The following is a 24325-nucleotide window of genomic DNA, read 5'->3' on the forward strand; positions in this document are numbered from 1 at the left end:
TTGTCTATTTGTTTCTTTGCTTATTTATTATTTTATTTAAGTGTTTACTTTTATTAGGTAATTCCTAGGGCGAGGGTCCATAAAATTCATTCTAATTCTAGTGTCTAGAATAGCAGTTGGCTCATAGAAGGCCTTCACTGCATATATATTGACTATGAATTCAATACACAGTTATGATGTGCATGAGATTTGAAACCTATTATTTTAAACTGCCTCATTTTAAGCAAAATGCTTGTTCTTAGTAATTTATTTTTTATTTTTTAAAGATTTTATTTATTTTTATATAATAACCGGGGTACAGGCCAGATGCACGGGAGGGTGAGAGGATTCATCAGAGACAGAGCAGGGAACAGAACAGGCAGACTGACGAAATACACTGCTGAGGGGAGCAGAGAGCGAGACAGGAGAGGTCTGCTGCGCCATGTGGGATTCTTGCAGGCCGGCAGGGATCAAACCCGTACTGCAGAGGCTGCGGACAGCTTCACAGTGTGGCACTCAACCACCTGCGCCACCAGGGAGGCCCTGCTTAGCAATTTAATTGCCATGCTTTCATGGAAAACATAACTGAGTAGAAAAACCCATATTTGCCTTAAAACATGTAATTGCCATATTTTCCTATAAAAAATAAACCATTATCAATAGAAGACATATTTTGTTGATGAGGGCATTGCCAAGGCATCAACCTATCAGTAAGCCCATAATTCCCAGGTAGTCTTAGGCCTTTCTTTCCCTTGGCTAGAGACTGGGAGTAAGAGATTGTTTGGGAGTTGAAAGTAACTACTTGTCTACTTTGACTACTTGACTGTCCACTGTCAAGTTGGTCAATGAGTGGGAACAAATGTTGGTGGCTATGTGGGGAAAAGCTGCAGACAAGCAAATCATGTACATGAGCAAACCAGGAGCCTGAGGTCAAAGCCTAGGAGTAAAGAACAGGAAAGACACACGGCAAATCTAGGAGTTCCCTTGAATCAACAAGATGGTGGAAGAAAGAAGGTGACTTTTGATACAAGAGGCCTCAGGAATGGCAGCACTGTTGAAAATGTCAACCTTTGAGTAAGCAGTTTCTGAAACAGCAAAATTAAAAAAATATGTATCACACCTAGTACTTAAAAGTTATAGAAAAAAGTGTCAATGGCCTTTAGACTGTCCATTTGGTCCTTATAGTATAGATATACATTATACCAAACGTTTTCTCCATCAAAAGTGAGGACTCTAAACAAAAATTATAAGTTAAGTCAAGGGGAATTAGTTGCAGGGCAGTGAGGGTAAATTATCTAGTCTTCATGAATGACTGAAAAATGCTGAAATCAAGACACTGAGTAGAGGAAGTGCCTGCTAAGAGGAAAAAGAAGGGATTTGTCTCTGTGTGTGCATGTGTGGAATTATTTTGACTGGTGGCCTTTGAGTTCATTTTAGGAAGGGAAATGTTAGCAATATATCTTGAAGAGTTTGGCAATAATAAGGGATGAGGCCCTAAGTGGAAGCTGTGCATGATTAAGCAGGGGGAGTTTGGCAGTGGGGGAGGGGATCAGTGGGTAAAAGCCAGCCTATTGTACTGTAGGAGGCTGAACCAGAGAAGAAAGGGGCTTGTGAAAGATGCTCTGCAGCTGAAGCGCTTCAAGGATTCATGTATCTAAACGCCAAGTGCAACATTCTGCCACGACTGCATATCCTTTGTCAGGTTGGATTTTGGAAAAATAGAGGAATTCACATGGGGTTGGTGCTGAGAAGAGAAGAGGGACTGGGATTTGAGTGGAACAGAAGTCAGTCCCAGAAATGACCTGAAGAGGCTACAATTCTGGGATGGGAAAGGGACATTTCTCGGGTGCTGGGAGACATGTACTTGGACAATATTTACTTGATTCTCACAACGAGGGACTCCTCAGCTACTATCTAGTCTGGTTTTTAATACTATTATGGAATTAATCAAGAACATAATGTTAGATGCAGCCTTGCATCTGTTCTCCTATTCCATACCCTCTGGGGACCTGCGGATTTACCTGTGGGCCAAGAATTAAGGAGGACTGCTTTCCACCGTCCTGTAAATCATTTGTCTCTGCTACACCACATCATGGGCCATAGACTAAGGTACATAAGTAAGGTTTTTTTTTCAAAAATACATTGATGGAAAATATTTTTTGTCTTCTAAAATATTGCCATTATAACAGCAAAATTTTGCCAAAGTAATTTTGAAGCATTATGGTTAATTTCCTGCAATTTTCCATAGCAGTATTTTGTTAGAGTGCATAAATTTCTGTGGGATCTATGACCATCTCTGACTGTAGTCTGTGAAAATGAGTCTCCCATGTTCTTGCAACAATTGCTCTCTTATGAACAGAGCACACATAGTATAATTTTTTAAAATCAAGTATCAAAATGAATATGCAAATTGTACAATATATGTATGTGTGTGTTGTTTGCACACACATGCATGTGAAGATGTGGCATTTTTACATATACATATATCTCAAATTAAGATCACTTAACTATCTATTCAAGTAGATAATATTTGAATGAGGTCAAAATTCACTTAATATTGAGCAAAGAATTTTAAGAATCAAATAGTGACACTGTGGCTACAGAAATCATAGAAATTATTTTTGTAAATTAAAATTGTGGGCTTAATGGTACATAAGAGCCATCATCTATTTAATCCAACCAATGCTTGATGCAAGAGAGTTGTTACCTTGTAAGTGAAGAGTTCTATGAAAGGAAAAAAAAAGTGCTTCTTTTTACTCAGTGAGAGTTTAAGAAACAACTGCTGCCAAGGATATTTTTTAAATACCTTTTAGCTTGATTAAATAAAATGTCCTTTACAACGTGGTCTCAGTGACAATTACATGGACTAAGAGCAATTTTCACTGTAATCATAAATAAAACAACTTAGATACATGATTCTAGGGAAGTAAGTGTGACATCAACGCATTTTTATTCAGTTAAATGAACTCATTTCTACCTAGCTAAATAAAATCATTTCCCACCCAGGTTAAAGCCAGTTAAATGAACCTCAAGATAAAGCTATGAGTTTCTCAAAACTTTCAAATAGTAAACTCAGTCTCCCTTGAGATACCCATCTTTCACAAAAACTATCTTAAAAACAAGAAAAGTCTGAGAACCTTTAAGAGACAGGGGTGATTCTTGGCTCTTAGGTCAAGGGGAATTGCCACAGATTCCCTAAGTTAACCTTTCTTCTGCCCCAAGTTCGAAATCACTTGCTCATCTTTTCCACCACAGACACTTTTGTATTCAGTAAAAAGTTTTTATTTTTAACTTTTTATGTTACTGTATTCAAATAAATAGGAAAAAATGATTTCGGGAAGGCAGAAACATTGGAGTGTATGGAGAGAAGATATCATGTACTAAGCACCATTGTACAAATTTTAGTTCATTTAATACTCATTATTTTCCTGTAAGGTAAGTTAATATTATTATGGCCATTTTTGCAGTTGAGGAAACAGAGGCACAGAGAGCCTAAAAAACTCATATAAGGTTTCAAATCTAGAAGGTAGCAGAACTAGAATACCTAGTGACCCTTGGGAATCTGGTCCCAAAGTCCATGATCCTCACTATTTTGTTTCATTACTCTCATTGAGCATGTTCACTGTAGACAACATGGTGCTTAGGAGGCAGGACTAAGGAGCCAAGTATAGAAAACAAGATCTTTCTAGATCTAGTTTCTTCTCATTACTGAAGTTTTCAGAATTCCACTGACCCCATGGTAAAACCACATCTGTAGGTGTTGGGTGATAGTCCATTTAACCTCATTTATTAAGATGAGATGGGATAACCTCAGTCCCTGCATGAAAGTAATTATGTGCCAGTTCTTAAATGCTAACAGGAAATTAATTGAAAGCAGATAACTCAACTTACAGAGACAGGTACCTACACTGAGTCTTTCAGCATGTGAAGTTTCTATCAAGAATTATTAACTGGAATGTTCTTTGCATAAAAATTCAGGAATGAACACTTGAAATGATTTCAAATACCACTATGTAATAAATCAGTGATTCCAAACAGTGTTTTGGAGGATTGTGGTTTATAACTCCTTACAGGACCTTTAAGCTTAGCTTCACCTCTACTTTTATGTTTTACATGAAGAACTTCTGCACATTTCCCCCAACACCCAACATTTTTGAAGAAATAGCTCCACTTTTTAAAATTAAAAGAAATTATAGTCATCTGTATATGCATTAGATATTTTGCTTATTCATTTTCCCAATCATTGATTACAACAGACATTGGGAAAACACAGTGAAATACTGTATATCCCCTCCCTCAAGAAGCTTACAATTGTAGGAACTGATCCAGTTTAGGACTGAGCTGAACTTAAAATGAATTATTGTCCTACATCCAGTCACAATCACTATATCAAGACTCTCATAGTGTTATGAATTGAAAATTTCTGTTCATTATTGACATGGAAATCACATACTGGATTCTATTCATTTTGGGAGAACCGAGAAAGGAAGATTCATACTCACTCAAAACCAGTATCAACAGAAGAAGGAGAAGACTGTTATTTTTCTTTAAATGTGTAAAAATGGTTTCATTTCTTACCTCTAGTGCTTTCAATCTTTCTAACAGCAATTTGGTCTTTTCTTTCCCCTCGTCTGTACTGCTGCTTTCGCTCCTTGAATCCTCATCTACCACCATGTGAAGCTCTTCCAAAGCTTCCTTGTGTTTTCTCTCTTCCTGTGACAGTTTTTCCTGAAGAAAGAATTATTGTTTTCAATAATATCTGAAAAATAAGCAAGAGGCTAAGACTGAAAAGTTTAGAATCTCCCTATTGTATTTACATTCTTTCTGGGGCTGAGGAAAAGAGGATTGTGCCACACAAATTCTGAGTGGATTTATATTAGTAAATACAGTCAATATTTTTAATAAATCCTGGCAGGACAAAATAACTGGGTCACCACCTCTGAATGCAGATGCCCTCTGTCCAGTTGAAGAAGCTCACAAAGTCTTAGGTGGAGTCATGTGGTTAATCCATTTTTATCTGCAAAATGGAATTCAGCTGTGCTCCAATGGGAGAAAAATAAATCAACCCTGATGTCTTGATTTGTGAACAGCTTAGCTCCTGAAAACAGCATCATTAAAGTCACTAGACATGCAACCACTTAATAGAGGGGAAAAAAAAAAACTATCACAGCGTACTGAAATACCAGTGATTTCAGAATTCTAACCTGAAATCAATTAGTTCCTTGGATTCAATAATGACATAGCTGCTAAAGACCCCTTGCCCCTGTTCTAGCACTCCAGGATTTGTAGTGTAGCCTTGAGGCAGACATGAAATGTTATCTTGTCTTGCCTCTTTGCTGAAAGCTCCTCACTCTGCCCTGTCTCTGGCAGCTTTTTGGAAGTTGAGAAGTATTCATTTGAGCCTCATGATTGGCTCTGTTTTCAAGGTAAAAAGAAATGTCAAGAGAGTATCATAGGAAAAATAACTCATCAATTTTGTATATATCAAGATGCCTGTGCTACGGAACCAGGTGGCATCACTCTATCACACTATTTAATTCTAACTCTGCTACTACAGACATCTTTATCTTAATACAGTTGGTTATCAACCATGTGGCCTAAATGGGACTATCATTGATGAGAGCCTTCTTTATATTTAGCACAAACATAGGGGTGTCTGCAAATACAGAATCACAAAAGATAAGAGTTGTTAACTTGTAGGCACTTGTATAATCTACTTAGAAAAGAATAGCATGTGGGGAAGGAGTTTTCAAATTGTGTTCATGAAGTTGCTTTGGAAGCTCCAAAAATACCTGATTGAACTTATTCTTTGAAACTTAAATTATACACACATATGTAACAACATATAAACACAGATCCTAATGTATATGTATATAAATACATATAAAACACTGGAGACCACTTAGTAACTTGGCCCATGTTAACTTTTTTGTATAGCTTTCAGGGTATAATTTGCCTTGTCATCTATGTAATCATGCGATTCACTAGGAAGGTGTTAGCTGTTTATACCACAGGGCCTGGGCAAGTCTGACCACACACAATCACTGGTGTGTTCACTCCCATGTCAGGTCTAAGTTAGCGCTGCAGATGCCAATCAAGCTTAAGGTACACATCCTCAAGCCAGGAGGTACATATGTGTGTGTGTGTGTGTGTGTGTGTGTGTGTGTATACACACAGACTCTAGGTCATGATAGTGTTTTTATAACTTTGATACTTTAAGGTTTGACTGTTGGCCAAATAAGGAATATGACATTTGTAGAGTTAACCCACTTGACTGAAATGAAGAACTCCTTCCATGTCATTTTTATGATTCAGGGTCACTGTAATTTAACACTAAATTGGTTGTAAAACAAGCTGAGCTTTAAAATGCCTATGCCTATTTCTTTATGTGAATTATGATTTTTCATGTTTTTCCAGTAATGTCCACTTATATCTAACACATTATATATAGTTTATATGTTTATATATATATATATATACACACACATACACATAATATACATACATATATATATATAAACTACCCTATTATAATTAGGGTTCTTCAGCTAATTAAAACATACAAAAAGCACAGTTATGGTGAATGGAAAAACCAGAGTCTTTGGAATATTAGTTGGAATCCAGATTTACACTTTACTAGCTTGGCAAATAATCTTGGGCCAGCTACTTTACTGCATCAACTCTTGGTTTCTTTTGTCTTCTAAACACTTTCATAAGGTGAACTACAACATATATTAACACACACATACACAGTTAATTCTAATTATTTATGGTAGTTACATTCTATAAAGTTCACATGAACACAGTGACCACGGACTCCTTGCTCCCAGGGAACCTACCGGGTTAGGTTCTATGAGGCTCTTGTTACAGCATTTTATTCACTAATCAATACATAAACTTATCTTATGAGTGTCTATATTTAAAACCACCTGATTTAATCTCTATATCTATATCTATATCTGTGTAGTTATTCTCCATAGGTACATCACAGCCATTTACACTCAGGAACACTATACAGCTCCTTAACACTGTGCTTGGAGGTCATTTTAAACACTGAAAAAAAAAAGCATAAAAAATAAACAATGTGGCACTAAATACAGAACAAAAAGGACAATGTAAGAATTGAGAATGAGAGAGCAGAGTATCACCTTGTTAGAGTTCAGCTGGAAATGTGTTAGATGACTCAGTTTTTACCACTCTAATTGCCCATAAGTGACCCCAAAAGCATCACAAGTATTGATGTGAGAATTGAAAATAAATTTGAGGGAGTAGGAAAATCCACAAAAACATTATCCACAAATAATGAGGATTGATTACACTAATATACACACACTCTCAATATTTAGACATGGTGGCTAAATATTATTATATGAAACAACTGGAAAAATTAAAGACTATATGAATTACATATATAAGCTAGCCTATTATTTTTTATTTTATTTTTTTTAAGATTTATTTAGATTTATTTATTCAAGCACTGGGTACCGTCAGAAGCGCAGGAGGGTGAGAATTCACCAGAGCCAGAGCGGGGAACAGAACAGGCAGACTGACGAATTACACTGCTGAGGGGAGCAGAGAGGGCTGCAGGAGAGGTCTCCACGCCATGTGGGACCCTCGCAGGCAGCCGGGGATGGAACCGGGTATTGAACCATCACTACAGAGGTTGCGGGCAGCTTTGCAGCCCAGTGCTCAACCGCTGCACCACCAGGGAGGCCCTGAACCTATGTTCTTCATTTTTTTTTTTTAAGATTTATTTATTTATTTATACAAGCACTGGGTACAGTCAGAAGCGCGGGGGGCAGGGGGTGTGTGAGAGAATTCACCAGAGCCAGAGTGGGGAGCAGAGCAGGCAGAAGGACCGAAGTACACTGCTGAGGGGAGCAGCGGGAGTCAGGAGAGGTCTGCGCGCCATGTGGGACCCTCCTCCGGTGGCCGGGGAGCAGCCGGGGATTGAACCAGCGCAGCAGCGGCTGCGGGCAGCTTTGCAACCCAGCGCTCAACCGCTGCGCCACCGGGGAGGCCCAAGCTAGCCTATTATAATTAGGGTTCTTCAGCTAATTAACACATACAAAAAGCACAGGTATGGTGAATGGAAGACCAGAGTCTTTGGAATATTTGTAAATTAATATTAGAATATTAGAAATATTATTGGAATATTAGAAAATTATTAGAATATTGGAATATTAGAAAATTTTTTTGAGACTGGATAAAATGCAAGGGTCATTTTACTGACTTTGAAGAAGAGATGACTAAAGATGGCTGTGAGATATGATTTCACGGCAATGAACATGACTGATGCTTTAATAGTTAGAGGAATAGGGTAGAACTTTCGGTTAAAACGAAAAATGAAACAGACTACCAGTCAGGAATAAGTTTTGCTCTTATTTGCTTGTAAGGAAATAAGTTTAATTATAGTGCAGAAAAATTTTTTGAGAAAATATTTGAATAATAGGATTGGAGACTGAAAGAGAGAAGCTATTCTTGTAAATGAGCAAGAAAAATTCAGGCCTATTTCATTCCACAAATGTTTATTGAATACCAACTATTGACCATTCATTGTCGTAGGTACTGAAGATATGACAAACATTTCTTATATTTCATGAATTTATACTGTAATGGTGGGAATACTGACAGATTCCAGATCAAATCAGTAAGTTACATAATTGCAGCTAGAGGCAAATCCTATGAAGAAAATAAAACAGCATAATGTGATAGGCAGTGGTATATTTAGGGACAGCGTTAGATATGGTGATATCCAGTGGAAGGCTGTCCAAGAAGGTGGTCATTTGCGAAGAAACCAAATAAAGGTAAGTTATCATGCAATGGCCAAGGGCAAAATAAGCGTTCCAAATGGAAAGAACTGCAAAGCCAATGTTTGGGGCAGGGCTTGCCTTGCTGGTAAGCTGAGGGAGAGGTCATATGATGGAGCACAAATGTAATTGTAGGTAATGTGATCAAAAGTCAAGTGGGTGATGGGGAGGGCTTTCAAGGTCTAGGAAGGGGCTTGGATTTTATTCTACATTCCATAAAGAGGGCTTGGAGCCTAACCAGGGGGCTTCCAGTTTCTGTTTTACATTTTATTGACAGACACATCATCCTCACTGCTGAGGTGGAGAACGGATTCACTGGGTAGGAGTAGGGACTACAGTCGTAAAGTCTTTGTATAGGGAGGAATAAAAATTAGAAATACCACGAAGGTTTCAGTTAAAGGTTTACTAAAAGCAGTTCTCAAACTGGATAGTTTTGGAAGCCCTGTATTCAAAGCCCAACATTTAGCCTTTTGCACCTTGCTGGGCAAATCATTTTGATTTTTCTAGTTCTGTTTCCCCCAGATGTAAAATGAAAGTGCTGAACTAAATGTCCCTTTCCAATGCTTAAATTTCAATAAATTTAACCACTCAAGACACATTTTTCAAGAAGGAAATGTCAATACACTCAATGGTATCAGAGAATATGAGAGACAGGAAAAGGATCTCCACATTCCATAATAAGAAGGCAGTTACTGGGGATGAAAGAGCGGTTTGACTTAAGTGTGATGATGGTACCCAAATTGTCGGTGGCTAGGCAAAAAGTGAAAAGAAAGAAAATAGAGGCAATTTTCCTAGATGCTTATTTGAAAGTTTGGCAGGAAAGGGAAGGAAATGAGGAACTATAGCTGAAAGGCATTGCAGAGCAAAGTGAAAATCTTTCTCAAGATAAAGAAAAGTAAGTTGTTTGAAGAACTAAAGATCAGAGGGAAACTGGAGCTGTCAGCAGAGGAGGGGACATATGAAGAGGAGATCTTCAGAGCAGAGAAGTAGAAGGAAAAGGACATTTGGGGAAAAGCCAAGGTTTCTAAAACACAGTTGCCTGCAAAATATCACTTTTTAACATCTTCTCAGTTAACATTTCTAAATCATTAGTATTTAACCTGGGTTGTTAAAGAATAAGGAGTTGAGCACAAGTAGCTAATTTGAGAAATGCTGGAATCACCTATAGAGAAGTGATCCAGGAAGGGAGGAAAGCCATTAATGGCTACTACTAAGGTACTGAAGCTAATTCAATGGGAAACAAAGAAATGAAACAAAACACAGACTCAGCATTATCCTACCCATGGGTGAAGGAGTAGGTGTTGATGCACCAACCTTAAGAACCTGTGGTTGACAGCAGCTCCTTGGTTGTCAATTTCCTAGAACTTCTGGCCTGCCACAGGCAGTGAAGGATTGCATGCCTCTCACATAAAAATGTCCTCTGACACTGACACCAATAGTTGGAAGTCATGGGAGAATTCTAGACAGTTCCAGGGTGCAGAGAGGGGTACTTGTCAATGTCTAGCACATGTAATGAGAAGACTTGTGACTACTTTGATGGAACATCATCCAGGAAACAAAACCACATCTGTATGAACCCCAGATTATTTACTAAATTAAGAGCAAACTTTCTAGTCTTCTAGATTCTAAAATGCCCTGAAACAAATCCAAAGGTGGTTATCTGTTCTGTCCTTTCCTCCATTCTTGTCTCCTTAGTCAAATACCAATAAGAGAATAATGTCATAATGAGAAAAAGGAAAGATGGATAAAACATTTTCGGTAAACAGTGAGTAAAAGAAAAAAAAAAGTTCAGAGAAAGATTTGAGAGCTGGAAATATGTATGTACCTCACTGACAAATCATAATTGCCAGTTTCAGAGAGGATAGCTGTTGAATTTATATTATACTCATCAAAGCATGATGGACTCTTTAAAAATCAAGTTTATGTATTCTAACCATACATGAGTAACCCATTTCAATCAGAGATTTTAGTTACTCTGATAATCACCTGTGATATAGATGGTCAAAAGAGAGAAAGCAAGACAGACGGTAGAAACATGTGGTTCTATATATTCTATATATTCTCTTCATGTATCTCCAAGACTGAGAAAAGTAAGCCAAGTCCACTCCTAAGGATGCCAAACTGTGAAGAGAGTAAGTTGATTCCAGAGGTGACCTATTTTCAGGTTTCAGTTCTTTGTGGACTTAACCAGCAGTGAATTCTATAAAAGTGAGACCAGCACACAAAAACTTTCAATGCCCACATATTTCATATATGCTTGAGACTATAAGCTTGTTTGCTTCAACAAATAGCAGCCAGCACACAGGAAGCTAAAGATTTAGGAGCTCAGTTAGCATCCCAGGGTTTAAATCAAACTTTCCCTTGTCCATACATAAAGTCATCCTTAGAGCTGTAAGTTTCCCTAAGTGGTTACCAGGGTAATGATTCACCTTTGGGGCAGCCCTCATCTTTTGTTCTCAAGCGGTTGGGATCATCATGTTTATGTAAAATCCTATTAGTCAACATTCTAAGATCTGTTTGCATCAGTTCTACTAAGACAGATGCCCGTCGAGACAGCATAGTTAGTCCAAGGAGAAGGAAGCACAAATCTTTACTGGTGGGCAGTGCTGTTTACTCAAAAACACTATGAAGGAAAGTTGGGGCTTTGCTGGTGGTGCAGGGAGCTGAGTGTCAGCACTGTGAAGCTGCCTGTAGCTATTGCAGCACAGGTTCGATCCTGTCTGGGGAGGTGACCCACGTGGCACAGCAGACCTCTCCTGTCTCACCTGCTGCTCCCCTCGGCAGTGTATTTCAGTCTATTTGCCTGTTCTGCTCCCTGCTCTGTCTCTGGTGAATCCTCTCATCCCTCGCATCTCTAGCCTACACCCCAGTTCTTGTATGCATAAATAAATAAATCTTAAAAAAAACACTATGGAGGAAAATAATCATAATTCATTTTTTCCAAATGTGTCTTATATTCAGCTTCCAGTCTCCAACTTCCCCATTCTAACACACAAGGGGACTCAAGCAAAGTTATCTGAGGTCTCCTTTCTTTATAATTAATGAATCAATCCATCCGTCTAACAAAAAATCACTGTGTGCGGAAGATGCCAGTGTTATAAAGGTGAGCAAAACACACATGACCTCTGAAGCTTTCAGTTCCGTGCAAGGAGACAGTTAATAATGAAAATGCCACAAGCATATGTAAAATTGCATTGTAATATATGTTGTGAAGATGAATTTCTAGGTGCTTGGAGAATTAATAAAAGAGGGATACAAAAGAGAGGCCAGGAGAGATTTTCCAGATTGAGCTGAGACCTGAAGGCACAATAGAGGTTAACCAGGAATTGATCACGATGTGAGAGGAAGGGCAGGCAATATCAAAAGTCTGAAAAGTGAGCAGTGTATTTGGGGAGGGAAATGAAGCTAGAGGTGCATCTGGGGTCAGTTCAAAAGTCACTGAACTTGCCTTTACCCTAAGTGTAATGGGAACATATGGACTGTTTTCAAGCGTGTGTGTGTGTGTGTGTGTTTGTATGTGGGTGTCCTGCAATAGCTCTCTAGTGTAGTGTAGAGGATGAACTGGAGGGAGATGTGGTTGTTGGCAGTTATATGTGCAAAGGCTTGGCCTCAACCTTGTGGATCTATTGTCTTCCATCCTGTCAGTGGGTGACACTAGGTCTGAACCCAGGACTGTGAGGATAATGGAAGAACTAAGTTAAGGCAGAGGGAAAAGCTAGTTCATGTCATGTCTGGACATACCTTTTCATTTGATAAAAGGAGAATCAATTTCATCTATTTCTTGAGGCTCATCAAGTTCCACCTCACTGTGATCTATTCTTACTCATAGTGGAAATGCAGCCCCAATTTTATCAAGTTTTAGAACAAGCAGAAGTAAGAAATCTCCATTCTAGTCCTCACTTTGCCACTAACCAGCTGCGTGATTTTAGTCAAGTCATGTGACTTCTCTGTCCTTTAGTTTCTTCATTGGTAAATAAAATGCACAGAAATAGACTTAATTTGAATGTCCCTTCTAGCTTTACATCCTATGATTTTGGTCATTAATAAAAACTCAGCTTTGAAGGATAAGTATTGAAAACACTACTGAGGGTTTTAGTATAGAATTCATTAAGACTGGATCGGCCTGGAGGATACCATTATCTGTCTGTCTGTCTCTTTCTCTGTACTTCTCTTGGGCTCTAAACAGAAGTCACTTAAATGTAATGCCAACCTTTTCAACTAGCACATTCCATGCCCTTTCTTTAAGAAACAAATGGCTTGGGGAGTAATAGCAAGCCAGAGTTTAGCAAAAGATTCTTCTAACACTCACTGGAAACGATGTTCAAAATGAATCCTCTCTGAGGGTATTTGCTTTTGGGAGGAACAATTCCAAATATCTTCTGGTTGCAAACTTTAGAAAAATCAATAAATCCACAGTCTATTTTTATTATTTTTAACTCTGAAGGCAGACACATAGCCTACACATAGAAACACTATAGGCATGAGGACAGTAACAACTTTACACTTTGTTCCAGCTCATTCATTCTTTTTCTAATGAAGACTACCCTTATCTTTAGCACTCCCAACAAAATGAAAAGAAAAGAAACACATTGCAAGAATAAGTAATTTTCTAACTCGAAGAAGGCAAAATGAAACCATGAGAATATAAAGACATGTCCAACCTTGAAAAGCTAGTCAGTTGTAGAAATTAGAATAGATTTTTTTCATTTTGAATCCCAGGCATGTGTTAAATCCACCTACTAATTCAGAGGAAAAACATAATTTAGGAATGATCACTTAAAGCAGAGATTGGGGTGGAATTGGAATGAAACTTTTTTTTCAGAACTCAGAAACCATAATAAATAGCAGTTAATATTTGTATAACACTTCAGAGTTAAAGCAAACAAATAGCTCTGACAGAAATGGGGATGTGGGAGAAAGCACTCTGGACCTTCTTCATAGCCAAGAAAACTGGTTCCCCTAGGTTATTAAGCGAGCTGTTTAACAGTAAGTAGCAGGGCCAGTATTTAAACACAGTTCTGATGTCAAATGCCATGCTCTTTCTGCAAACTTGGTTACCTCTTCAGGACTTTCCTATGTACCTATAGACCTACCCTTAATGGTAGTCTATCTTAGAATCTGTAATCTTTATCCAACTATGAGCCATGAACCATGCTGCTGACAGCTTCTCTCCAAGACTCCCAGGCCATTCCTCCAGGGAGTGGGTGATTTTATCAGAGATGTCAGGTCTGGCCTCAGATGACTATCAGCAGAACAGGTTTAACAAACCACTACCACTTCCACAGTTAATGATGTTTCAATTAGTTGAAAACATAAACACACCATAATACAAGCTAAATGGAAATACACAGGGCAGCCTTCTGGTTGACAGCTGCCCCAGTAAGCCCTGCTTGCTTCCGTTTCTGTGATTTATTTACTCATTTGTTTTCTGGTGGTGGGGAGGGTGCGCAGAATATATTGTCACTTTAGATAGCACTTCGGCAAATACCATAACAACATTCTCTGGGATTTCTAGCAGCTTTTGTTCAGCACTAGCATACTAAATTTTAAAAGGGGAAAAATAGCGTCAGATAAATCACAGGATTTTAAAAGAACATCCCAATTTGTTCACAGTTTAACATTACTACTGTCAGGCAAAACATATAAAACTCTTCTTTTTCATCCCTGGATTTGACTTACAAAGTGAACTAAGCACACAGTAAAATCCCCAAGATTAAATGTGTATGATGGATAAGAGAAGAAAGTGTTTTCTTTATGTCTCTAATATGAACCCACGACCATTGGCATATCAATTCACATCTACTTCACATTATTCTTCACTCAAAACACTCCTCAAAATTGCCAACTATCTTCCATATTGAACAGTTCTGAGAAGTTGCATTAATAAATTTTCAGATGATATTTTTATTGCCTGTTCCATCTATCAGCAACATTTATTTCCTTAAAAAAAGTTCAATTCTAAAGGTTCTTTACATAAAGGGAAACTGTACTGTGGGAGAGAATGGTGTGGAAAAAAATGAGCCATAAATTTCATTAAAGGTGTGTTCCAGGTGACTGGACATCTTTAGCAACAAAAATTATGTCCTTGGATCTCATGGATGGTCAGAGGGCAACCTGAGGAGAAAGAAACCAAAAATGGCAAAGATGGGAATTTCAGTGGTTAATGGTTACTCTTGAATGCCTGGAAACCAGTAAAAAACTCATATGTTAACCTCAAAATTTATATTTCAATTCAATCTCTTTCCTCCTTTGCCCCATCTCTGTTCTCTAAAAGAAATCATAGGACCGCAGAGACAGAAAGCTTCTAGAAGGAAGCTGAGTCCTTGGACTAGGCAACAGCCATCTATTCAGCCAATGTAATGCAGTGACTGATTAATTAGTGACGTCGAGTGCCTGTGTGACTTTGTATACATCAACAACAGCCATATAGCTGAGATTCCTTGGTAGAATTTTAAGCAATTCTAAGTTTAAAAGTTTTCTATCTAACTGACTGCAGAAATACACATTTTCAAATGATCAACGTGTCCAAGTTTTTGTTTCTGAAAATATGGTCAATACTATACACTTGCGCGCGCGCGCACACACACACACACAGATTGGACAATTGCTTACAGAGAAATATTTACGTATCTTATGAGTTTGTTAAACTGAACTGAATTGGAAAGTAATTGTGTCTGCTAAGAAATAATTATTTCAATGTTCAAATGTTGTAATAATAATAATAAATCGTTCATATGGAGAAGAGAACTTGTCATCCCAGTTTTACCAACAGATATTGTCGGTATTTCACAATGTTCCAATTATAATGCGAGACCTTAAGGGCAGGAATAAATTTTATATATTATATCCCCATCACCACACTCTGCACAACACAGAAGGCACTCAGTGAATGTCCAGTGTTGTTAACGATGATGATGCTGAATGAGGGATGATATTACTTAGTTTTAACTCTGAGGACACTGTGAGCAAGCTTAATGCTGAATGACTTAAATATTCTTAACTACTTTCAACAAAATACTATTTTGAAGCAAGCCTTTTGTAATCAGAAACCTCAGCAATGGACTGGCAGATTATTTGCATAAAAATAAAAACACCAGACACCCCCACCCCAAGCATCACACAGGGACAAAACTTTTAAGCCATAAAGTTGTCTGTCCTAAAATGCCCTGGGAATCATAGAACTACTCCTAATCAAGGTTCTCTACCTTCCACCTCCCTCCTTCCTGGGAGGGTTAGCTGAAAGAAATGCTCTAATGAGGTACATTAGTTGTACTTTTCAAAGTCAGAGATGGATTATCTAGTTAATTCTCTTGGGGGCTCATATCAGAACAGAGAGAAGACTTACCTATTTGCACCTAAATGGAATTTAAGGATAAAGCAAAAAATATTACATTTTTTCTAGTACAATTTACATAATAACTGCTCTCTCTCTAGTCAGGCAAAACTCAGTGCATAGAGTAGGGCCAATTGTTTGAGGATTTTACTGAAGAAAGTTTGCCAGCAATATAGTTCTGGTGTGCTTTATGACATTAAAACTATTATTTTTATCCCTAAACCCTGAAAACAGCAGGAAGCTATCACTTGAGGTGCTTCTTTGTCATGGAGTAGGATGTACATTCTGACAAGCCACTCACAGCCAGCGTGGGAGTAGAGAGGCAAAGGACTACTTGGTGAAGACTACCTGTAACACTGCCAGATGATTCATCTTGGTAAGAAGGAAATTAGCAGGAAATAAGTATGATTCTAAAAGGCAATTACAAAGTCAATTAATATATACATGAACATAAATGCAAATCAAAAACTTGAGTAGCTATTTTCTTCATGTAAAATCTGTTCATTTAAAGAAAAGTAAGCTGAGCAAATTGGAGGTTCCTGAGACAAACTACTCTCCTACAGGTCTTTCAATTTACTCCCCAAAATAGTCCTTGAGATCCTACCGATGGTCATCTTAGTGCTAAGCATTAGTGTGGCCATGGGGGTGAGAGAGAATAGGAAATGAACACTTAAGCTGGTTTCTCCTTCTAAGTCTGCCACATATAGCATGGCCTTGGGAAAGCCCCTTGCTGATCTGTGATACTGTTTGCTCACATGCAAAATGAGGTGGTTGGATGTTGGAGGCCACTTTCCTCCTATGATTTGCTAACCATCCTGTTCCTCCTCACAAAATGACTGACCTTCATGTGTCATACTACAGTTCTTTACATAGACGGGTAGCAGAGACTGGTCCCCTGTGTATAGTAACGTGACAATAAACAGTCGGTTAACTTGGTCTGAACTCTTGCCTACACCAATAAATCACACGATTATCCAACTCCTTCCAAGAAAAGATCTACAGGATACTAGATCATCATTTTATAGATGCTTCTTCTCACTAAAAGCACAAGCTCTGAAACACTATGGTTGTAACTCTAGCTATGCAATAAGGATGCTGCCCAGTTTTCATAGTCTGCAGGCCCACCAAACTCTGGGCTTTGTGTACCCAGAACTATCTCAGACACTGGTAGAAGAATCCGAAATATTTTTGGCATTTATGCTTTAGGACACTTGGAAACTCAACTCCAGTGGAAGACTTTGAATTTGTTGGGTTACAAGAAACTGAACTGGGGGAGTTTGGTGAGGATCAGCCCTGAGGCTTGGCTATTCAAATCAACTCTGCCAAGTTCAGACTATTTTCTCAAGATCTGACTTTCACTATGTTAAGAACAAAGTCTTAGTCTGTTAATTCACTAATACTGCTAATGACTCAAATATAAAAAAAAAGGAAGAAAAATAGGTCTCCAATTCAGTCAATAGGCAACACTAATTAGGGGGAATTAGAATCTTGTCTTGTTTTGTGCTGATGGTTCCCTCCTGTTTACGCAAATAAAATGACTTCTCATTTCCAGCAAGGCCTTCCTAACAGCAGGATTTTCCTCAACATATTTGTTTCCTCAGACCCCATCTGGGGTCTAGGAGCTCTGACCCAGTCATTTTCCTAAATGACTCACTAACCTACCTGTTTCTTATGTTCTCATGCACTCCAAATAATACTGACCTTGTTTTTGACCTCCCCTCAGTGCTTTCCCAGCAGTGAGTTCATTTCTCCCCCATGGACTGAGTACAGCTGTGAGTAAGACCCCCAGGGCTCTGAAAGGTGAAGTAAATTCTCAAACATTACCTAGCTTACAAGAGGCTCATTCAGGATCTGAACCCAGACTATTGGCCTCTAAAGGTTTTAAGCTTGCCCATAATCCTCTGCTTTCTCTCACCCAAAAGGCCCATAATCCTCTGCTACTGCTCACTGGCACAACTATAATCCTATGCTATAGCTCACTAGAAGGCCCATAATCATCTTCTGTATCTCACTGGAGTATCCATAATTTTCTCTCTCTCATCAAAGTACCCTTTCCATTTATCTGCCATTTACTGTCCTTTCACTCACACAACTCCCACCTTCTGCAGAAGTTCAATGTGCCTTCCTTACCAGAAGACACCAGGCTGAATACTCTGGAGAAAGCTTTCACATGATCAGCATGAAAAGAAAAATGTATAGCTGAATCTAATGCATTGTAGTGTGTGGATTTCAACTAGAATTCACAATAGAATTGATCTTAGAGATTAAAAATCAAAACAATACAAAAAACCCTCATGGCCACCCCCATCCCAGACCAATTAAATCAGAATCCATAGGGTAGAACCAGTACATTATTAACGTTTAAATCTCCAGATGATTCCAAGGTACAGCCAGATTTGAGAACCACTGTTGCAGAAGTGGTCTTCATTAATTCCACCCCAAAATGATCACAGGACGTGGAGTCAAAGATTAAATCCATTGTAGCCTAACACTGTACAGTTACGACCTTGGAAAGCCAACTGCTGTATGAAATTTACTTTGCCTGTAAAGTGAACTTGAACTTTTGGCCCTCACTATTCTAAAAGAAGAAATGCTATGCACTATTTGTATCTGTATTTGAATGAGTGACTGGCAGAATGACAGGGGGTGGAAGGGAGAACATGTGTTCCGTGAACCTTTCCACATCTCCACCTTCTCTGAGCCTGGGGAGTTTACAAAGCCCAATGCATGGAGTGCAAACCCTCCATATTAACGCACCAGGGCAGCTGGCACAGGCTTTAGGTGACCTAAGGTAGCCAACCTCTCCTTCCAGGCAATTGCAAAAGAGCTCGTGGGTGGGAAAACCATCATTGCATTTCCATTAACCTTCTACCTTCCCCTACAGCTGATAAGTCAAACTTCCTTATGAATCCTCTCTTTATACCCCCTCCACAGAGTTATGATAGCTAGAAAAGACCTTCAAGATCAAGGGGCTCACTGATTCATATTAGACAGATGAGAATCATCTGGGGAAACTGCTAGGCATACCAAGGCTCAGGTTCAGCTGCTGGAGACTGTCTGGAATGTTCTGTGTCAGGACACAGGCAGATTGACAAGCTGATTATAGCCTAAAATGTGTTCCAGTTGAGTTCTGGGAAAGACACTATTTTGGCAAATGAAGAAATGCTCTGCATTATTTGTATCTGTATTTGAATGAGTAAATGGCAGAAAGACAGGGGGTAGAAGGGAGAGCATGTGATCAGTGAACCTTTCTACATTTCTACCTTCTCTGAGCCTGGGAAGTTTACAAAGCCCAATGTCCAGTGTCTCCTGGCCTGAGACACTGACACGTTTCCCAAGCTATACATGGTTGAGGAATCCTGCAATGGCTGAAAGGCAGACAACAGACACTCCCACCCCTGGCCACATGCTTTTCCTCTCACCCCACACCTGTGATTCCTCTTCACCACCATGCTGTGCTTGCTGTGCAGACAAAATCAATAAGAGCAATATAGCTCAAAGGTTACTGTATAGGACAGATCTCAGTAATGAAAGTGCATTTTTTTCCAGCAGCCATTTTCCACTTCTTTCCTAACTATTTCTTAATTTCAAATTTGTACATTTTTCCCTGCAGACTATTTTATCTCCATTTCATAAAGCATTGATAAGTCAAGTCCTCAAAAATAAAAAAAAGAAAGAAAATTATCATTTTGTAGCCTCAGGTGAATTAAGTAAATAGGATGAAAGTTCAAGGATTGCTGTTATTGTGATTTTGCTGTGTTCAGATGCACTTGTTTCCTATTGAGGAAGAAATAGTTGATGTGCCTGGTTAATGATGAAGTGGCCAAAGCACTTGCCCACAACACACACGCACTAAAGGGCAACCTCTTTTGGATTCTATCCACAGCACCTCCTGACCTGAGACACTTACTTACTAGGTATTAAAATAAAGTCTGACCCTCCGCTGAGCTGAAGAGAGCGGTTCAAGTTCGTTGGCAAGAGACGGCTCATCTGTATGAAGACAAGGTGCCGCTCTGGGCACCACTTTATTCAGAGGTTACATTTGTTTTAGCAGAGACCATATTGTGCTTTTCCTTGGTGAGAGTTCAGTTCAGGGTCAAAACATCTAATGGAAAAAGTATTCATGTCTGAGTACAGAACTTGAGAATGAAGAAACTAGACTCAGAACATACTAAATTAGGGATTTAAAGCCCCAAGAATGTAGGTAACTACTTAAGCTTTGAGTGGTATTATTTAAAACTCCTCTATTATTTTTAAGAATATTTTATATGACTTTGGAATTACAGAGGTGATGCTCTTATTAATCAGTGTGTTAACCAGTAGGTACTCCTATATGAGACTGTTTTGAAAACTTCAAGAATTCTTGGAAGTATTTCTGCAGGGTGTAAAATGATAAATTCATCTTACAAAAATAATGTCAAAGAGAGAAGGAATATTTTACAATGGACAATATTTTTGAATGTTCTGAATCTCAGCACATACTTTGAGAAATTGTGTCTTCTTTACCTAAATTTACATGAATACAGCATATTTCTTAAAACAAAAAAGCAAGAGAACTATTTCCTTAAGGAACCATTTCAGTCCTTTAAAACTTAACTCAAAATAAAAGTACTCCCTCTATTGCCATCACCCACTTCAGCAGCTATTCAAAGTTCATTGCAATTCAAAGGAAAGGCCATAGGCTCAAAGGCAGTTGAGACTTCCTGAGATTACAGGCCAGATATAAATAAAAACACTCACTAAAAACATTTCACATCCCATGTATTATGATTTTATAACTTCTTGTGCAAAGACTTTGCTACTCCATCAACACTTAGTAGAATTTTAGATTATTTTTCCAACTGGTGTTAACTCACAGAAAGTACTCTCTGCTGATCCATGTATTTGCATATGTTTAACCACATTTTGCCTAGGTAAAAAAGGAAACAGAGAAACACTTTTCTGAATAGCTTGTATGAATTACAGTCAAGCTCTCTTGAAGAGTTCAGTTCTCTGGGCTAATTAACTGCCAGGGCACTGACTGAAGCAAGGTATTTGTGTGTGCAATAATCACTGTGGGTGCAGAGAACACACACTGCACTGAGAACTGGGTTCACTGGGTTTTGAACTTCACTTCAACTCCAGCTTCTCTACAGAACAAAGGAACAGGGATGGGCCACTAAATGTATACTGAAGTGCTTCACTGGTTCTTAAAATTTATACGGACCAGAGGTATCAAAACAATCCATCACATTTGGAAATCACAAAACCAAGCAGAGTTACAGCCTCTAAGATTCTGACTCAGAGCCAAAGGACTCTTTTAGGATTCCCCTAGGTGGTTCTTGTACTGAGTCAGGGAATGGAACCAGGATCCCTGTAGTGCCTGAGGATTACAAACCCTCCAATTGTGCCTTGAGTTTACCTGTGTTCATGGAAAAAAATGTCATTATGTGAGAAGTTTGGGAAATTCACACTTTAAATGTACTAGAAATATTGCCATTTATAGCAGCTTAGAGAAAGTATTTTTTGGTAATTGATTATTTTATAATATAATTTTCAATCCTAACTTTCACTCTAGTGCACTCAAACTTTTGAATTTGCTTAAAATCCACATAAATCATTACAGGAAAAGAAGGTAGTAAAGTTAAAGTCAAAGGCTTCCCACCATGGGGTAAGAGTTATAGTTTGTGAAATAAGTTACATATCTGCCAGGCAGGCCTATGGGACTCAGTGAGCCTGAAGACTTCAACCCATGTGATGTGCTATTTTTAGATATAAATCTAGCTAGAAATATATTTGATGCCTGGCAGATTTTAGAATACTAGAAATATTCCCATAACCCAAACATCACTAGCTTAATCACATCTGGCAATATATTTAAAGAAGAATTTAAAGAAAAAGTCATTTTGACTTCTATTTTTATCACTTCACATGGAAATAACTTGGGTAACATTCTGTATTGCTTTGAGTGCAGGCTGAAGCATGAATGACTGAGCACAGACCATCACTGACAATAATGGAACTGAGTCAGGAAGCATAGAGCTCTCTACAAAGGTGGGAATGTAAACTGAGAAAGAAAGAGCCAAAGGTGGGCCCCACTACAGTGTTGCAGAAATCTGTGTGGGCCTTTTCATGCTCTCTCTTGGAGCTCACTGTGCCTCTTGTCAAAGATTTTGTACTTCACTTTTATGGGAACCTGCTCAGCCTGCTAAAAAGATGCAAAGGAGCTCAAGTGAACTAACATTGGCAATGTGTTTAGGCAAGCAACTTAACCCCCATGTGCCTCAGTTCCCTCTTACGTAAAATGAAGAAAACCTAATACGCATTTCCAAGAGTTCTTGTGAACATGCAGTGAGCTCACACCGGTAAAATGACTGGACTATCTCAGGCATGACACTGTCCCTACATGTAAAGTTAATATTTCTGCCTCTCATGTGCTTGTTTTCCCCCACAGGAAAAATGACAGTTACAAACATTATATGACTTCTCTCATTACTTTCACTTATTCTTTGTATTTTGAGACAGTGACTTGGCAAAGTAGGGAGTTTATCCTGTGCCCACTTCCTACCCCACTATCAAATTATACACAGAAAATTACTCAGTTTTATGCATGTATCTCATTTAGGAAAGTGATGTATTTCTAGTTCTACCACTTAGGAGTTGCCAGAGTTGAAAAAAAAAAAAAAGACTCATCTTTAAAAATGAGCATGATAATATCTACTTTAGAGGCTGCTAAGACGATCAAATGAGACCCTTGTTGTGTAAACACTGTGTAAATTGTAAAGAACCAAACATATCCTGAAAGCCAAACTGTTTCCTAAAACATTGGATATAAAATGCTCCGAGAACGGCAACTGTGGGATTTACAAGGAAGCTTGTGAGTCTTCAATCCATTTCAAGAGTCAAGAGAGACTAAAAGAAATGGAAATTGGATTATTAAAAATAAGTCCTAGGCAGGAGGCAGAGTTTCCAGGGAGAACAGTGCAGTAGGTTTATCAGCATCTTCCTCTGTGTCCCAGAACCTTTTTACAAGCTGCTACTTTGCTTCCTATCATGTTGTTGCATATATTTAATCATTTTCCATCTCTTCCTACTCCCCAGCATTCTACAAACTGAGTTTTCCAGGGAAAGTCTCCATCAGGCAGGCATGTCTATATCTCTAACAGTTAGGCTGGTGCCACTGGATACCATCAGTGTGCTGGATTAATGTGGCATTTAGTACTATAGGAAGAATCATGCCCTCCCCCACCTCACCTCTACCAAAGATGTCTACATCTTTGTCTACAAAGATGTCTACAAAGATTCTGACATCTGAAATCTGAGACTATGTTTTCCTTACATGCCAAATAAGAATTTGCAAATTTGATCAGATGAAGTCTCCTTAGATGGGGAGATAGTTCCATTATCTTGGATTATCTGGATGGACCCAATGTAATCAGTCCTTATGGGTGGGGGGGAGGGGTCAAGCACAGAGAAAGGAGATATGACAGTGGATCCAGAGGCTGGAGTGATATACTCTGAAACTAGAGGAAAAGGCCCCAAGTCAAGGAAAGCTAGAATGTGGAAAAGGGAATGGAATGATTCTGTTCTGAAACTCCCAGAAAGAACTCCTAATGCCATGATTTATATTCATTTGACTTCCAGAATTATAAAATAATAAATTTGTCTTGTTTTAAGTCACTAAACTTAGAACAGCAATAGGAAATTAATACATGTAGGTAAGAAAGGTAATTGTCATTTAAATGATTGATTGAACAAATAAGTATATGTATACAGAGAGCTATGGATGGAAATTAGTGAGCGCCTAAGATAGGTAATAACTATCTGGGTAATTTGTACCCCATTATTTAATCTCTTCAGAATTCCTCCACATAAAAAGCTGGGGCCATGGAGTCAGACTGATCAGAGTCCAAATCCCCTCTAGGCTACTTCCAGGCTGAGCATTCTTGGGCAAGTGTGGGCCTCTCTGAGCCAATGCCCGTATCTCTAAGGTGGGAAAGATAGAGTACTTCCTGCATAAAGTTGTGGGACCGAATGAGTTCTCATCTAGTCACATTTCATGGGACTCTGAACTGGGTATATTTGAAATCATGGCCACAAAAAATTTATTAATGCCACTTCATGTGCAAAATTTGAAATTATACAAACTACCCTTATTAAAAAAAGAAGCAAGAATTGCACAATTGCAAAACTGATAAATGGTAAATGACTGGCTGCCACACAG

The 24325-nt window shown here is 38.5% G+C and overlaps 1 protein-coding gene across 26 annotated transcripts in view; it reads right to left on the reverse strand.

Annotated features, from left to right (window-relative positions):
- The window catches only part of NCKAP5 (NCK associated protein 5), a 1249968-nt gene that overhangs the window by 277318 nt on the left and 948325 nt on the right, over positions 1–24325 (reverse strand). For all 26 annotated transcript variants that reach the window (XM_054699647.1, XM_054699644.1, XM_054699660.1 and 23 more), the window contains one exon: positions 4558–4707. In XM_054699647.1, coding sequence (XP_054555622.1) covers positions 4558–4707 — 150 coding nt within the window. The remainder of the gene's footprint in view (positions 1–4557; positions 4708–24325) is intronic.

Source organism: Talpa occidentalis, unplaced genomic scaffold (genome assembly GCF_014898055.3).
Source record: "Talpa occidentalis isolate TD23 unplaced genomic scaffold, MPIMG_talOcc4v2.1 talOcc4.3, whole genome shotgun sequence".
Classification (NCBI taxonomy): Eukaryota; Metazoa; Chordata; class Mammalia; order Eulipotyphla; family Talpidae; genus Talpa; species Talpa occidentalis.